General features: G+C 44.0%; 1 protein-coding gene across 2 annotated transcripts in view; it reads right to left on the bottom strand.

Moving 5' to 3' along the window:
* GMDS (GDP-mannose 4,6-dehydratase) overlaps window positions 1-18804 on the bottom strand; it is a 1326053-nt gene that overhangs the window by 287455 nt on the left and 1019794 nt on the right. For both annotated transcript variants that reach the window (XM_033934875.1, XM_033934874.1), the window contains exon 8: window positions 305-423. In XM_033934875.1, coding sequence (XP_033790766.1) covers window positions 305-423 — 119 coding nt within the window. The remainder of the gene's footprint in view (window positions 1-304; window positions 424-18804) is intronic.

Here is an 18804-nt window from a genome sequence, read left to right as displayed (position 1 = left end):
GAGCTAGTTATCCCTCTGCACCATGGGAAAAAGTGTGCGTGTGAAATCTAAAGACAGGACAACAAGTGGACTAAACTACGAGCCTTTAGAAGGAAGATGAGCTCTACATATCTCTAGTGACTGAAACGAGCATGACTGTATCCCTCTTGTGTGGAAGAGGAAAGGAAAAGGAAGAGCAAAGTCTCTCAACCTTGTCAGCCTCAAGGTTTAAACGTTATTGTTTTCTCTCTGCAATGAAATCATGCATAAAAAATTAAGAATGCCCAACTGGAATTGTTCAATAAGGCCATATCCTCATACTTACATAATGGTTTTTCCAATATGCATAAATGCTTTCTCCACAAATTCACGCACACTGTGGACCTCCCCAGTGGATATAACAAGGTCCTCGGGCTCATCTGCTTGCAACATCAGCCACATAGCCTGCAGTAAGACAAACAAACCCAATATTAGAGCACCTGTAATTTGTCCCATTTCCACGGCATGTTAAGTTACCACATGTTTTTGGAGATGATACCAAATGTTCACAAAACATTCAGTTAGGAAATCTGAGATCAGTGATGCTCAGGAAAAGTTTTTGGTCAGGTTCCTAAGTGGGAATACAAGGTAAAAATAGAGGCACAAATTAAATTGTCTAACTATATATACAGGAAAGCCTCAATTATGTTCAGGTAATATCTACTATAATAAAATGCTAAGCACGCATGCGTACTCTTACCTGTGCGATCCCTGATCCCTGATCTGTGATCTGTAGGTCCTTGGCTAGCAGGAGTGCGCATGCGAGCATACAACGTTCCCTCTCTCGCAGACCCCAAGGTGATGTGCGGTCTTGCTGGCTCCCTTACACTTCATGCCCAGCCGAAGTTTATTTTTAAGTTTAAAAGCCGCCGCTGCGGCGGCTCCTCTCACGAGCCGCACGTACGTCGGAGAAGGCTTCCGATGCAGGCGGGGATCGTGAGAGGAGCCGCGGCGGCAACTTTACACTTAAAAATAACTCCATCAAGGGCCTAAGGGAGCCGGCCAGACCGCACCCCTCACTGTAAGGCAGCAGTTCGTCGTCGTCGCCCCCCCCCCCGGCGCACCCAAATCCCCATTCAGCCGACCCTCCCACCGCGAGACTACCACAAACCTCCCGGCTCCAGCAGCGTCCGCAGCACTCTAAACACGCTGCTTCGCGCCCTTCTACTGACCTGATTTCCTCTGCTGCGTCCCTGATGACATCGAGACAGAGATGCGGCAAAGAAAATCACAGGCAGTAGAAGGCCGCGAAGCAGCGTGTTTAGAGTGCTGCGGACGCTGCTGGAGCCGGGAGGTTTGTAGATCATCTAGGGGGGGGAGGGTTGGATGTGAGGGCCAGTGGGGTCTGCTGCATGGCGGCAGTAGTGGCGGGGGGGGGGGGAGATGGAAACATGCTGCTCAACGGTTCTACTGCACAGGGGGATGGGAGGGAGGGAGGGATAGAAAAATGCTGGGTTCTACTGTACGGGAGGATGTGAGGAAGGGAGGCAGGCTGGCTTGGGGGGACACAAAGTTTGGAAGGTAGTGAGGGGGACATAGGAAGAAGGCACTGGGGGCACTTAGGACATAGGAAGGGGCACTGAGGGCACTAAGGACACAGGACAGAGGCACTGGGGGCACTAAGGACACAGGACAGAGGCACTGGGGGCACTAAGGACATAGGAAAGCGGCACTGGGGGCACTAAGGACATAGGAAAGCGGCACTAAGGACATAGGAAGGAGGCACTGACGACACTATGGACATAGGAAGGGGGCCATGGAGAGACAGCCAGGCATGGCACAATAGAGAAATACAGGCAGGCAGAGTGCCAGGAGACAGAAACAGAAAGAAAGATAGACAGACAGGGGGCCAGGGAGAGACACGGACAGAATGACAGACAGACAGTGTCCAAAGAGAGAGAGACATAGAAAAAAAACAAACCAGATAGACATCTACTCTAGCACCCGTTAATGTAAAGGGCTAAAACACTAGTATACTATATTCTCGATAGCCAGACCAGCAAATGGGGATTTCTTAGTTTCTTGATAAAAGAAAACAGGGCGATTAAAAATAAAATCCCTTTAATCTACCCAAAATTAGTTTTGCAAGAAATACAACATTAGTTTCCCGTTTCTCTAAAATACCTCACTCATGTCTCTATGATACTTTGGGGATCATTTTCAAAGCACTCAGACTTAACAAAACTCCATAGGTTACTATGCAACTTTGTAAGTAAGTTCTTTGAAAATATGCCTATATTTACCCTTTTACGAAGCCGTGTAAGGCTTTTCTTAATCAGCAGCTGCCGCGGTAATAGCTCTGACATAGGAATTCTATGAGCATTGGAGCCAATACCGCTACAGCCGGTGATAAAAAAAAGTCTAACATAGAAGGGGGGGGGTATACCTTTTTTCTATTGTTCAGTTACCAAAACCAAATCACAACAGTACTGAGCACAACAAAAAATGAGGCAATTAAGTTAATGCAAAATACATTAAAAAAAAAAATCTGTTTTAAGTATGGGAACTTGCATGCTCATCTATCAAGGATGATAGAGAAGCACTGAAGAAAAAAATCAAGAGACTGACTCAAGGAGCTAAACTCAAATTTCTATATTGGGAAGCTGAGAGATATCCCTAGTAGTATAGACCAGAAAAACTGGGCAGACTGGAAGACCCAGCTGTTTGTACTTGCCATGTATGTTAAAGGCCCTAAGTCTATTCAAATGGAAAATACACCCAGGGATCATGTACAAGGGTAAGAATGTAAATCCAGAAACCAATTATGAAAACAGACAGGGGGATAATCTGATAGCACATCAGTTCAGGTGATGAGCACAGCCATAGGGCTTTTACCATTCTCAGCAGCTGAAGGGAAACTCACATGCTCAGAGTTCAAGACTGTTTATTGTAACATAGGGCTCCTTTTACGAAGCCGCGTTAGCGTTTTAATGCTTAGCATTAGCGTTAGCTGCATTAGCCGCGTTTGCCGTTTAATGCGCGTAATAGAGCACGCTAATTTGCCGGCCGCGCTAGCCGCTACCGCGGTAGTTTTTTGGCTAGCGCGGGGGTTAGCGCGCGGTAAAAATGTGCGTGCGATAAAGCCGCTAACGCGCCTTTGTAAAGGGAGCCCATAGATTGAACAAATGTAACACCCTGACTATATAGGAAATCCAAGCAGGCTAGGAGAACAATTGTCTTGATAAGGACCATCCTGCTGCAACAAGATCCATTTTGCATAGAACGAGAGCATTTCTCATGACATTTTGGGGAATGTGGAACACACCTGTAGAGTGATGTGCTTGCAATTTCTGATTCAGTGGCTCCCACTGTCTGCTGCACTTCCTGTGATGATCTATATGGTGTCAGGTCAAAAGCGCGCCGGGACAAAGGCGCGCCCAGACAATTGAGCGCAGCGCGCACCGCCGTGCCGCTCTAAATTACTGTTTTTAGTGCTCCGACGGGGGGGCGTGGGGGGTAACCCCCCCACTTTACTTAATAGACATCGCGCCGTGTTGTGGGGGCATTGTGGGGGGTGGGGGGTTGTAACCCCCCACATTTTACTGAAAACTTCACTTTTTCCCTGTTTTTAGGGAAAAAGTTCAGTTTACAGTAAAATGTGGAGGGTTACAACCCCCCAAACCCCCCATAATGCCAGCGCGATGTCTATTAAGTAAACTGGGGGGGTTCCCCAACAAAACCCCCCGTCGGAGCCCCTAAAAACTGTAATTTAGAGTGGCACGGCGGCGTGCACTTTTGTCTTTCGCGCCGTTGTCTATGAACCGATCTATATTTATATAAAACAATTGCAGAAAGCGATGCACAACAGCTCTTCCTCTGCTCTCTTCGAAAGTCCCCTCCAGCACATCAATGCACTACCTAAACACCTCAGGCTGCTCTGCTAAAGACAATTAAAGACTATAGGATGTACAAAGAGTTAAGTTCAAAGCAAATGTGCTTCTGTCTAGTGAAATTCTCTGTTTCTAACTATGAAAATGAACAAACAAAAAATTCTGACATTCTGGGGCTAATTTTATAAGTGGATGCTTATATGAAAAAAGCATTTTTCACGGACATTTTATAGAGGAAAAGTCCAAAATTGCTTCCTTTAAACTAACCTCAAAAATCAAGTCAAAAAAAACTATTTCCCCCCAAATTAATATGTATGCCAGGAGACAACGTTCCCGTTGCTCATTAGTTTTCAAACTAATGAGCAACGGGAACGTTGTCTCCTGGCAGTTATTTCGTCTACGAGCAGATACAACATAAAACAAATGATTAGGAAGTCCCTTCATTTAGGATTTCTTCATTCCAAAATTTTTGATACTCCTGAAGCAGGCCATTTGGGCCAAAACATGTACATCTCGGGTTGTTAATTTTTTGGACGAATAAAGGACTTTTTATGAAGATTGAGTTCACCAGGTTTATTGGACTTTTCCACTCTTTAGGCTCCTTTTACAAAGGTGCACTAGCGTTTTTAGCGCACGCACCGGATTAATGTGCGCTACCCGAAAAACTACCGCCTGCTCAAGAGGAGGCGGTAGCAGCTAGCATGTGGGGAATTTTAGCGCGTGCTATTCCGCGTGTTGAGGCCCTAACGCACCTTTGTAAAAGGAGCCCTTTGTCTTATGGCATATTTGTAAGAGCCATTTTCAGTGGGTAAAATATGGTTTACACATGGAAAATGCTTTACAAAATGTCATAAACTGAGCCACTTGCCATCTTCTTTTGCTATAGTCCATAGCACTATTTACTTTGACCTCTTCACATTTTCTTGAAAGAAAACACATTTAGGGGGTCCCTGGATGCCAGTGGATAATCTGCAAAGGAGATTAATAAATGCTATAGGATAGATCAGTTTCTCTTACTAAATAGCAATTGAACAGTCAAGACATTTTTTTTTTAAAGTAAACTGGTGTCAAGCATTGAGATGAAATACAGGCCTTCAAAATACAACCACCTTGGAAGTAATTTTTCTTCCCAGCTCCAAATAACACTGTGATTTATAGATTTATATTTCTGATTGTTTTACCCAGCTCTTGTCCCATTGCCAAATGTCTTAAAACTGAATGGAAGGCAGGATCTGGGGCTACTTTTCATACGCCCTTGACATTAATGACCCCTTGGGGATGCAGCACGCTGGGTGGGACAACAATGGCAGCTGTTTTATTTTTCCTCCCCAGAGTAAAGGATTCCAGTCAGTGACCTTGTAGTACCTGAATGACTGATGAAATTCTTTGCATAGGGCAGAGATATGATAATTCACACCTTTGATACTCTCATACTCTAGATTTGGAATTTGTGGGTTTGGTGGTGGTGGTGGAAGAGAGACTGAATCAAGGGGTTCTAATCATTTCAGAGACATCCTTGAATTTGTGTCTGATAAACCACGAAGATAGGAAAATCAATAATAAAACAAAGCTTTGGGAAGACAAATTCATATTTTATTTATTTTTAGAAATGACCCTGCATAAGACTAAAATTTATTTGTATAAGTGGGGCATAAAAATATATGGATAAGCTATCTGTATTCCTTTAAGTGGTTATCCCTTCAGTGAATATTGGCCACCAAAAGCCTAAAGGCTAGAACAGAAAGCCTAAACAAATAATGCATGCCAGGATTGAATCACATGATACCTGGCAACCTTGAACCTGATACTAAATTGTGATCTTCATGCCTAAACCTTTAGAAAATGAAAAACCATAAAAATAACTTTGATTTCTGTTGACCATGGAAATAGCAAAGCTATAGGGCTCCTTTTACTAAGGTGCGTTAGGGCCTTAACGTGCGAAATAGCGCGGGCTAAATTGCCCCACGTGCTAGGCCTTAACGCCAGCACTGAGCTGGCGTTATTCTAGAAGCATACCGTGCGGTTTAGCGCCCGGTAATTTTGTGCATGCGCTAAAAACACTAGCGAACCTTAGTAAAAGGAGCCCATAGAGTATGTATGCAATCTCGTTCACCGACTTTTGGTCAGAATAGAGCGTCAGAAATACTGTCATAATGAGTATAATTAAAATGGCATTCCTGGATCTAAACAGTGCTAAAAGAGAACATGTATTTTGTGGAGTATTTCTTGAGGTCCTATGTACTATCATTCTGAGGCGAGCAACACTTGCAGTATAGATTATTTCAGAATGGTCATGTTTGTTCCACTCTGCTGGTGAAACTGAACATCAGGGTAAAAGGAGAAGCCACGTGTCTGCACTTTCACTAGAGCAAGTGCCTGAACTCTGCTTGTTACATCAACAGCCAAACTTCTCTCAGGCCCCTCACCTACCAAATAGCAAGGCATTTCCTTTAAGAGCTCATATTGTAGCAGTATCCCAGCTAAAAATGAAAGGCAAGGGGATGTGCTTCTGCCGCACCATTTATTTATCATTGTTGGGTGGTTTGCCATTTTAGCAGAGGGGTGGAAAAGCTCTTTAAATTTCCACCGACTATAATTAATGGTTATTGACTAGTAAATGAAGAACAGGTGACACTCTTGAATTAGAAGATAAATGATCTTGTGTTTTGGCGTGATAATGGCTTGGTAATTGCTAAACAGTTGAGGACTAGTGCGTTCCGTAGTAATGCTAGATCATGCCCAGAGCACAAAGGCCTCTGTGTGAGAAGTAGTCAGCCGTTTGCCTCCTTATACAGCTGCACAGTTGATTTGGTCCATTTATTCTCTGATGGACTGCACAACTGAGGCAAAAGTTCACCGGCTCTCACCTTCCTGTTCACATGCTGAACCACATGACCCGTGACACCGGCCGGGGTTGCAATCTATGATAAAAATCACTGCTCCACTGTGGCTCTTGGCTATCTTTTAACCACATTACAGCTCACACATTTTAGGAATTTCAGAGGTTTGGCTGCCAAATTGTCTTGCTGGCTGTCTGAAGTCTTGTCATTCTTCAGACAAAATAAACATGGAGAGGACAGTTCAACCTATTTCTTTAGGTGTATAATGATTATCACATAAATGCTTATATATACACAAGTTAAGGCTGCAAGTTCCCTAGCGAGCATGCTGTCAGTTACATGGCAGCCGCCGCTGAGGGAGCACAGTGCAGGCTCTGCCCCTTCTCTCTGGTCTCCCTTGCTCAGTGGTGACATCAGATGCGACATCGGAAGAGGAATCCCTAAACCGATTGGCTGAGGGATGGAGAAGGGGCAGTGCATGTTTCAAAGGTGCAAATTTCAGTTTAAAGAACTGTCAGGGGTCAAGACTTGCCTTTTTCTCCCCAACAGCAAAATTGGCTAGATTGTGGCGTGCTTTCTTGCTAATTGCCGAATCGTAGCCGTACTGGAGCTGCAGGACATCACAGGACCAGGAGGAGAGAAACATCCAGGGTGAAATAGTCCTTTTACCCGCGGCTTGTCAGAGACTTTTTCTCTTTCCCCTGGCACCTCTCCTCTACCCTTCCTCACAACTGCTCTGGAATCCTCTTTCTTCCAATGGGTTTCTGGGGAGACATTGCAGGATAGATTCTGTATTGCTAAAGGGCTGGTTAAGATGGAGCTGGATTGCATGTGGAGTGAGTGAAGGTCTTGCTTCTTTTCCCTTGATGCAATTGGGGCCTGTCTTCCTCCACCAATTTCTACTACCATTGGAAGACTCACGCGGCAGCCCCCTCCTCTCCCTGAACACCATACCTGATACCCTGAGGAGTAACTTAGTGATTAGTACGGTGGAAAGTGAACCAAGTAAACCAAATTCAAGTCCCACTTCATCTCTTCCTTGATTATAGCAAGTTCCACCGAATCTGATCTGAGCAGAAGTACAAGGTTTCATCAGATACTACAGACCTCATTGGCCTCCTTCTGATGACTTTTTCAACGCCCGCACTGAAGTCCGACAAAGGGCAGTTCAAGAACCACCATGCCACGCAAAAAAATATCACACAAAGAACCAGGAGCCCAAAGCTAGCCTTGAAATGCCTGAGGCTCCACACAATTTGTCCACCAGACTGAGGTGCCGTCCTGAGTGCTACATCAACTCAGTGGACCTCCCGCTGCTGAGATCACTCTTGCAGGATAAACCATTGTCTGTCACTCTGGTAGGGTACGATGCCCAACAGGAAGCACTACTTGGCAGGCTGCACAACATAGTCGAAGGTCAAGCAGTGATGTGCAAATAGTCCCCTGATGGACAAATGCAGCCAGAATCCAGCAAAAGCATGACCCCTAAGGAAGTTGGGTCATGACAGATCATTGACCTTGTTTAGTGACTCAACACAGCATGCTATTGCACAGACCTGTACACCTGACCCACAGCCCATGACCGGACACACAGGAAAGATAGAGTCATATTCTCGCTTACCCCCTAGGCAAAAGCAATCCAAGACATACTCTGAGAGCAGGCCTTTTACCTCCCAGCGGATGTCAGGACCATATAGGAAATCCATAGATACAGATCAAACACAGGACAGCATGTTTCCATGAAGCATGGCATCCAGCACAGGCTCAGAGAGGACCACCAGCTGACACCACCCCAAAATGAATGTCTCATTACCAGGAAAGAGTTACATAGACCCAGATCCCTCATAGGGCAATGCAAAAAGAGATCCCACAACAGTAATGTGGTTAAAACAAGGAGCCAGTTCTCACCCAAAACAAAACGGACCAAGATCATGTCATAGATGCTGAGGTCCCAGAGATGGCTCCAAAGAGCATAGTCCCAGATTGTATGAAGGACAGAACAATTCCTAATCCCATTCCAGGCTCTACAGTTCAACATTGTGCAGTGAATGCTGAGGATCTGGAGCATGCTTGGAACAGCTCAGCCCCAGATCATACAATGGAAGAAGGAGAACCAATCATGATCATGACAACGCTCTCCCAGGACACACAGTGGATGGCGTAGATTCAGAACCAGATCACCCACAAGACAACACTACTCCAGATCACATAAAGGTAGGCACGGAACCTCCTACCACACAGAACCGTGCAGATCCAGGTCACATAATAGGCAGTGTAGATGTAGATCCGGATCAAGTTATGACCGGAGATTCATTGAGAATTTTGCATATTTCCATCTTTCCCCAGACACCATAGGTGGTAGCCATTATACAAACTGCTGTGAGCAATGTGATACCCCACCTTCTTCTAAGAGGCTACAGTCTGCAAACTATCTCAGCAGATGGAAAAGTAATGCCTACAGCTTGTTATGAGACCAAGACAAGCAGCCCGATATACCACAAGTAAACTATACCACAAGTCCCCAAAACCCAACACCAAGCAGCTGACAAAAGATTGGATGTTGTTACGACCAGGTCATGCAGTACATTAAATGGACAATTATGGCGAATCCAGGTTACATGAACGTGCATGACACCAGCCCAGGATGGTAACACATCACTAGTAACTCCCAACCGAGCTCAGAATGCTACCGAAGATCCAGCACCATGAAAGAAAAAGGGTAAGAAGCAAAAATGGTCTTCTTCCTGATCATCATCTCTGACCTCTCCTTCTTCCTCATCATTCTCCTCTTCCAGCCCCTCCCCTGCTGGTCAAACCCAGGCCTAATCCACTGCGCCTGCACTGAATTGTATTTATGGAGTACCACTGAAGTGACTATAGCAGAAAGTTCCAAGATTACTATTAAAAAAAAGGTGATATGATGACATTACTTTGATTTCTTCAAGTTGGCTTAAGGAAGACCCCGAAAAAAATGCCAAAAAATGTGCAAAGACAGGGGGCTTGCTGAGTGAGCACAATAAGCCAATCCCACGTAATCTTGCCTGTTGGGTGTTGTCATTCGCAAGGATGATAAGCAAAACCAGCAGAAAGAGACCTGAGTAGTTTGACCTAATGCTTTGCTATCTTGAGACAGCCATCGGCATCTATCAAGAGAACAAGGGACAGACCTGGCTCGCCTATGATGAGCACTTCACAGCGATGAGCACTGCAGGGACAAAATGGAATCCAACCCAAACTTGGCCTGGGACAAGGATAATGGAGGTTTTTGGCTGAGGAGTGTCTTCAGTTGTAGTGCTGGTACCTCTGCATGCTCCACCGTTCAGAAAAAATTCCCGAGAGCAAGAGCCAGGAGGCCTGTTGACTTTTCATGCAATGTATGCTGGAAATACAACAAATCTACATGCACTATCCAGGACTGTAAATTCAAACACCTGTGTGCCATATGTGGAGCCTCACATCCCCTTCTCCATGTGTCCAAAGAAGCCCCAGCCAAAACAAAGAATGAAGTTGGGAGAGTGTGGCACAGTGGTTAGAGCACCCTAAGGTTGTGGGTTCAAATCTCACACTGCTCCTTGTGACCCTGGGCAAGTCACTTAATCTCCCACTGCCCCAGGTATATTAGATAGAGTGTGAGCTCACCGGGACAGATAGGGAAAAATGCTTCAGTACCTGAATATAAACCACTTAGACTAAAAATACTAAAATTAAATAAAAAATAAATGAACACAAAAGTCTGAGGCCTTTGCCATTGCTCCCACCCCAATCAAAGTGTGAGAAATGATACCTTGATTAAAGAAATACCCAAGGAAAAAAGAAGCCAACTTGATACTGCAAGGATTCACATCAGGATTCATTATTCTATTCAATGGCACCAGCCCTCCAGTGCCTGATATAAGAACTACCTCTCCTCGACTGCACCTGATATGAGAACTACCTCTCATCGAATGCATTGCGGATGTCCTCTCATGCCTCCAATTTCCCCCTTTTTAACAGCTTGCACCAAGGTGGAAGAGGATCCCACACCGATCTCCAAAGAACTGTGGAGGATGAACAACCAAACTACTGATCTCCAGTGCCCTCACACCGACCACTTGGTTAGCTTACCAAAGCGCATTCAACAATATCTGTAATTTCCCTCACCAACAGGGCTGGCATTCTGGCCCAGTCAAGGACCATTTGTTGAGCTGAACATCACAGATGCGTACAACAGAGGTGTCTCCAGGTCAATGGTTACATCACACTTAGCAGGGTTTACCTTCTTCACCAAGCTCTATGGCTAGGGCAACCTGTAAACTAGCGTCCTGATGAAAACTCTAATGAGTGGTTGGACTAGGTGTACCCCTACTCCAGAAAGACTATCTCTCATGACACACTGAGCCTCCTTTGGGAAGAATTAGCGAATAACTGCACCTTGCAATATGAGACTGGACTGTTTAAGCAGCATTCTCCCTTGCTTTCTTCATTGCCTTGTGCATCAGTGAACTTCCAGTCCAGGCCAGTCAATGCCCCACGAGTGGACTGTGCATGGAAGATATCACTATACGACAGGGCATGAGTAGCATTCGTATTGCCCAGTCCAAGACAGATCAGATTGGCAAAGGGCAAACAGTTACCCTACACAGGGTTCCTGACTTAACAACATCCCCTGGCCAAACTAGAGCATTACTTTATATCTTATCCACTAGGACACCAAGCTTTGCTGCTCTATCAGAACATCAGTCCCCTCACCAATTCACTGCACTATTCCACAGAGTGCTACTGAGAGCAGGAAATTTCCAGAGGTCTAGGAAACACATTCCTTTTACATCAGTGCCACTAAAGTTGCCTTCCAACATGGCCTCCTTGTGGTGGTGATCCAAGGGCTAGGCTGATGCACACCAAAGCTATGTCGGACCAACCAGCCTTGGAACTCTCACCTCCACCTATGACACTGCTAACCATTAACTCCATCTCTTTCAGGACGACATGAGGAGAAACGAGTAATATGGATAATTAGACACTTCCACATCTTCAGAGCACATGACCAATTGGTAACCTGCTCGCCTGGCACCAACCTGGGACTCAACACAAGAACTACAGTCATCACATGGTTGGGGGTCCAAGGCATGAGATGGCACCAGTTGCTATCCTAAACCATGGACCTGCTCAAGTTTGCACCTCCCCCAGACATTCTACTCATATACCTAGGAGGCAATGATATCAGAGTACTATCCTGCAAACAGTTTATATCAGTATCAGAGACCTTTTTGAAATATCCCTCCTCCTAGAAGGCACATAAATTTTCTGGTCTGCCATCATCCCCCAACCATAGCATACCACATCCAGGCTCTGGTCATGGGAGTGTGAAAAGTTGAAAAGACAGAACACTTGGATGGGGGAAAGATTTGGCATGAGTGGGCCTCCCCAATCATCCTTGGACATTACCATATAGATCCGACCCTCCTCTCCAATGTAGGCAAGGACCTGCTATCAATAACTTCTAGGAAGCCTTAGAGAAGCATCTACTCTGGGGAGGAGTGGGGAGTGAGAGTGAAATAAAGGGAACCTGTGGCAATTAATTGCCTCGGGTGTGATGGAGGCAAACAAGCATTGAAACATTCTGATTCCATGGGGTGAGGACTTGCCATGCCTACGGGTATGCAAGGCAGGTGGATTGATGAACTGATGGCAGGGATAGAATGGACCTGGGCTTTGGCCTAGCTGGAAAGGGTGACAAGGTGGGCCACTGCAAGGACTATTAGACAAGCTCCCTAGCTGATGGACAAGGTGAGGAGAAGTACACTTGGAATACTAAAAGATTGGGTGCTTCCTAGGGTGCTTTCATGATAGTGTATTAATAAACTTGTGGTCTTTACACTTCCAGAAGCGTGTCTGTGGATCTCTGGATAGCAATAGGCATTGCAAGGGTGCACAAAAGTGTGCAGCCTGCCTATTGGCCCCTTTTATCAAGCTGTGCTAGAGGTTTTTAGCACAGGCTGGCGCGGTAAATACTCTGACGCTCATAGAATTCCTCTGAGTGTTGGAGCACTTTACCTTGCCAGCCTGCATGAAAAACTTCTAGTGCAGCTTGATAAAGAGGGGGGGGGGGATATGTTACTAGATTATTAATTTGTACAAACTATTAAAATCTGAATGAACTAGAGAAATGAAGCAGGAAAACATCCCGTAAAGGCTGAAATGCCATTGCTAAAAATAGTCATGCTCTATTCACGGAAAAAGTCCAAAACATTATTGATGGATGAAAATATTCTTTTTTTTTATCACTTTACTTCAATGACTCACCAAAACATGAAGTCAATCTTGTTTCTAATTACTGAAAACCGTAAGACACAAAATCAATCAACTGTGGAAGGCTGCACAGAAAACACACCTTATTTGTGTGATGCCTGTCAGAAGCCTGAATCTCAGACATAACAGAGAGGTTACTGAAGCTCATCAGCCCTCCTCGGTATTACCTCCCTGCTGCTCATCCATGCAAGAATCAACAATGCTGCAAAGCTACGGCTCTGTACAAATCAGAAAGGACTGCATGGGGATAGGGGTGAGAGTGGCTGAAGCATAGGTAATGTTCTCTATTCTTCTGTTCAAGGATAAAGGAACGGCAAAGGACAGATGAACACAGGTCCGCATGGGCATGATAACAATATTAGGTTTTGGTTTAAGGCCTATTACTCAAAGAAAAAACATCCACTGAGCAAAGATGAGATACATCTTTCAAGAAATGGAAAGCTATCACTGCTCATACAATGGCAACTGAGCATGGAGGGTGTTAAACTAGGCTCATCAGGAGACTGTGATAAAAGACCATGCATAAATAGCACACAATATATAGCCAGAATGAAGTATAGGTATTAGAAATGAGGAGGTGTATGGAGTCCTGCTTTAGGACAACATACGCTGAAACAGCTATAAATTGGAAAGAACTTGACATCGCATCTGCAATAGGAAGATTTATGAACTGTGGAGAATAAAGGAACTGGTGAAGTAGAAGTGAGAGAACTGGTACGACTCATAGCAAGGAACTACCAACAAATGAGAGGGCTGAAGGTAGAAAAAAGAGCCTGGTAAAGACAGGTGTATGAATTTAGCAAGAAACTCAGGTGCCAATGAGGCTCAAGGATGGAGGGAAGCCATAGGTAGAAGCTGATAAGAATAAAGTTGACGTGTTTAACAAATAGTCTGTTCTGTATTCATAGATGAAGGACCAGGAATAGGATTGTGTAAGACAAACGCCAAGAGGATCGGAAGTGACTCATTTTCAGAAGACTGTGTTTGCAAGAAGCAAAGTAGGGGTGGACGAGATACAATACATCTGAGGACACTGAAGAAACTTAGGTAAGGTTACCAAATTTCCAAATTTTCCCAGACATGTCTGGGTGTCTGGACAGCTTTTGTCCAGGTTTTGAAAAGCTTTCACGTCGGGAGGGCATACATGCATGCATGTGACATCATCTCATTGCATCTGCGCATGTGCAGATGCCCTCCTGACACAGTCCCAAGGACGAGAACAGGTTGAGGGGGGGGGGGGGGGGTGAGGTTGGGGCGGAACAGAGAGTGAAGAAATACGGGCAAATAAGAATGAACCTTATTTCTTATGTTCTAACCTGAAGATGGAAGGGAACTATTAAAAGCTGCTGGTGGGCAGAGAGTAAAGAATGAGTGGGTAAGTTAAGAATAAGGATCCCTGTTAGGAAAAAGGGGTAAAAATGAGTGAGAAATCTGAAAGATCAGGCCCAAAATTTTGAAACTAATGTTTTGAAGCTAATGTTTAAGAAAAAGTAGAGGTTTTATGCTGTCAATTTTTTTTTGCTCCACCAATCAATTGAGGCCCATTGGTATGGGCTCTAAAGTAACTGACTGGGTTAGGCAACAGAGGGTAGTGGTAAATGGAGTTCATTCTGACGAAAGAGATGTTACAAGTTGTGTGCTGCAGGGATCACTCCTTGGCTGGCTCCTTTTAAGATTTTTGTGAATGACATTGCAGAAGGGCTGCCTGGTAAGGTTCACCTCTTTGTGAATGATACCAGATTCTGAAATACATGTGAATAGCATGAGGAGCGATCTAAGAAGCTTGAAGAAGGATCTAGAATTTGGCAACTACAATTTAGTGCAAAAAAATGCAGGGTCATACACTTGGGCTACAAAAATACTTACATGGCATAAATGCACATGAGGTGAGTCACTTTCAATTGAAAGGAAACTCCAGAATGAGAGGGCATAGGTTAAGAGGTGATAGGCTCAGGAGTAGTCTAAGGAAATACTGTTTTATGGAAAGGGTGGTAGATGCGTGGAAAAGTCTCCCAGTAGAAGTGGTGGCAACAAAGACTATGGGGCTCATTTTCAAAAAAGATAGATGTCCAAAAGACGGTATAAACTGGCACTTGGACATCTTACTAGTCAAAACGTCCAAGTGGGAATTTTGAAACTGACTTTCTAGATGATATTATGGTCCTTTTATCTCCAGTGAGTCTAAATCTTAAGAAGGCATGTTAAGAGGCATGATTTGGGTGGATTTTGCCAATAATCAAAAATGTCCAGGGCACAATTTGGATGTTTTGGGCTAGACCTGTTTTTAAAATGAATAAGGGTCAAAAAGGTACCCAAACTAACCAGATGACCACTGGAGGGATGAAAATATGGCCCACACACACTCCTCCAAAAATATGCATGAAACAGTACATATCTGTCTCTATGACAGCTGCAGATACTATGGCCAGTCCTAGTAGAGCAGGTCTCTGGAATAGCCTGGTGGGCAGTGCAGTGGACTGTAGGATCATGTGCCACTCTAACTAGTACACTTGTGGTGGAAAGTGTGAGCCCACCAAAACCACCAAATATTCACTGTAGTGCCATATAGGTGATACCTGCAGGTATAAGGGCTATTGAGGTGGTAAACAGGTGGCTACAGTAGGTTTTGGGGGAGTTTTGGAGGGCTCCTCATATAATGTACAAGGGTTATGGTAAGATGTGTACTTGGCACCCTTAATATGAAGTTCACAGCAGGATCCCTAGGGTGCCCCAATGCTTTGCTGGCATGTCTGTGTGGTCAGCCCATTAAAAATGTTGGCCCCCTCCTATATACAATGGATTGTTTTGGATGTTTTTAATTTGGACCTTTTTTTCAATAATGGCAAAACAAATTAGACGTCAAACTGGAAAAAAAATGTCTAGCTGGGCCATTAAAAAAAAAGGGTGTCTTTGGGGCTCAAAAATGGACATTTTCTCCAGCTGATTTTTGGAAGTTTTTCTCAAAACATCTAAAATTGGACTTAGACATCCTACTGAAAATGCCCTTTCACATCTGAATTCAAGAAAACGTGGGACAGGCACTTGGGATTTCTTAGGAATAATGGATGCTGCGGATGGCCAGACTGGATGGGCCATTTGGCCTTTATCTACCGTCATTTTTTTATCTTTCTAAAAAAATCAAAGGAGCGGTACAGTATCAGGGGTGAAGTAGTTCTGAACATGAAAGAGGAACAAGAGATCTAAGAGGCAGGCAGGAAGTGAGCAATAAAATAGAGCACTGAGATGACAACAAATATTGCTCTATCTCAGACTCTATTCAAATGCAGGCTTTTTGAGGCTGCTTTTAATTCCCAACTCCATATTCATCTATTTAATACCTACGTTTTTTTGAACTATAAATATAACTCTCTTATCTATTTGTCTATCCTGAACAGATTGTAAGCTCTGTCAAGCAAGGACTGTCTCTTATGTGTTTGTGTATGACACCGTTTACATCTAGAATAAACGGCAGTAGTATGTCAGGCATGTTGGCAAGGGAAAGAGGATGAAAACACTATTATGGTTCAGTAGGAAAAAGAAAGAGCAAAACAAATAGCATCGAGGAAATAGATACACAGGAAAGAGAACAGGGAAAATTACCAGGAAGAAAAAAAAAATAAAACCAAAGGAAGGCAGGAAGGACAGTCAAACAAAAACAGAGGCTTACACTGTCCAACCAGTAAAATCAGGAAATGCAACCTTTATTTAGAGATATATATAAAAAGAGGAAGATGGAAAAAAAAAAAAAGGAATAATATGAACTAAAGGGGAGGATCAGAAGAAAGCAGGTTTCAAGCAAATCCTTTTCTTGGTATTCACACTAGGAGAGGGTAATGGTCCACATGCAAAAGTCAAGGACATGTTGAGCTGTGGAATGAGTTAGGAGTTAGCAAATGATAATAAACAATGACATGGGATAAATACAGAAGATTCCTTCCTATTTGGCAGAGGATGGGATCAAAGGAAAACAAATGAGATACATATACATTACTCCCCTTGCGTATCTTGAAAAACCGCAAATACGTTTTTTTGTTGGGGAGACTGGAGAGGGCAGCCGGAGCGCCGGCGAGTTAAGGAAATCACTCGCTGTAAGCTCCGACCGCCTGTTGATTGAGAAAGTGGTCAGGATAGATGTCGGAAGTATAAAGGGGAAAGCCTTGAAAAAGCAGGAAGCGAAACATGTTGGCTTTCTCCCCGGCTTTTATGACCACAAAGCTAAGGCATTTTTAGCGCATGCAGGATATTACCGCGCGCTACACCGCGTGCTACGTGGCTAGAACTATCGCCAGCTCAATTTATATATATAGATATATTTAACAACTTCTCAATGAAAGGCTGAGAATATCTACAACAAAGAGGAGATAACACAATGGCAGAATTCAGTCCTGCATAGGAGAGACACAAAGGGACCTCAGTGACAGAAGGAAGGAGATCACATATTAAGCAAGATCTGCGACAGCACAGTAGGCAGGTACAAACGGGCTGACAGGGTAGGCCAAGTGGTGTTTTTTGCCAACATCTTTATCTCTACTGATGTGGTTTCAAAGCTATGTGAGCAGGCTCCTTGTTTTACAACTATGTTGCCGAAATTGTAAAAACAAACAAGTTTTCAAGTTTCAGGTTTTATTAAAATTTGATATAATCGCCTATCAATGAATTTCTAGGTGATGTACAAGTATACTGTATATAAAACACAAGTTAAAACAATACGAGTAAATAAAATACAAAACAACAAGTACATAAGACATAAATTTTCAATGTGGAAAAAAAGAACAGGAACATGGAGGGAAAATTGCGAAGAAATACAATAGTTATAGGATGGGAAAACATATAAGGTTGATACAACTAGGAACAGGGAACTGGGGAGGGCCATTTACCTCAGCCCATCTTAAAGAGTACCCAGAAAGTGAGCTGAGGTGAGAAGCTGTAATGGCCTGTAGTCTGTAGGTCTGGCCTGCTTTTTGTTTACTCCGAATTAACCCTCTGTATGTCCCGAATAATTCCACTGTGATTGCTGTCCATGCTGTCGCACACTGCTAAATTCACCCTTCCTCAGAACCCGTGCGCCCATATTCTAAATTCACTCCTGGACCAGTGAAGTAGAAAATCTGCAGTGGATGAACATGACCCTCTCTCAAAGGATCTGCATGTCTGCGAATGTCCTGAGACACAGACTTGTCTGAGTTACCTGGAGTCAGCTATGCCTCTCCATTAACCTCCTTTCCATAGCATAGCATCCGAGCCAGGAATACTTATTAACTCTGCACTCATCCATGACTAACAAGTCTCTTTAATCAAGCTGATGCCTAACTGCTCATCTCTGATTCCCTTCCTCAAACCTTCTCTACTCACATTCATTCATGAAAGTGGTACAATGTTTAAACTGTCTTGTTTCCAGGTCCAGTTTCAATGCCTGGTCTTTAAGGTTTTTAAATAAAATAAACCTAGGGCTCCTTTTACTAAGCCGTATTAGGGCTTTAAAGCGTGGAATAGTGGGTGCTACATTGCCCCGCGCGCTAGACCTTAACGCCATCATTGAGCTGGCGTTAGTTCTAGAAGCGTAGCGCGTGGTAATTTCCTGTGTGCACTACAAACACTATCGCACCTTATTAAAAGAAGCCCCAAGTGCACTTAAAATTTGGGCCCTAGAAGTAAATGCATAATTGTGGATATTGATGATTTTTTCAAACCATGGACAATTTTGTCACCCCCACGCCGTCCTCAGGCTTATGAGTATTTCTGCATTTAATAGCTACTGCTTGCATTACCCGGGGGTGTAAATGAGCTGTGCTCTGATAGGAGGGTGAAAACATATACATGCATTCATT

Source organism: Geotrypetes seraphini, chromosome 2 (assembly GCF_902459505.1).
Source record: "Geotrypetes seraphini chromosome 2, aGeoSer1.1, whole genome shotgun sequence".
NCBI lineage: Eukaryota > Metazoa > Chordata > Amphibia > Gymnophiona > Dermophiidae > Geotrypetes > Geotrypetes seraphini.
The sequence above is the reverse complement of the archived record's forward strand: the minus strand, read 5'-3'. Positions and strand labels throughout refer to the sequence as shown.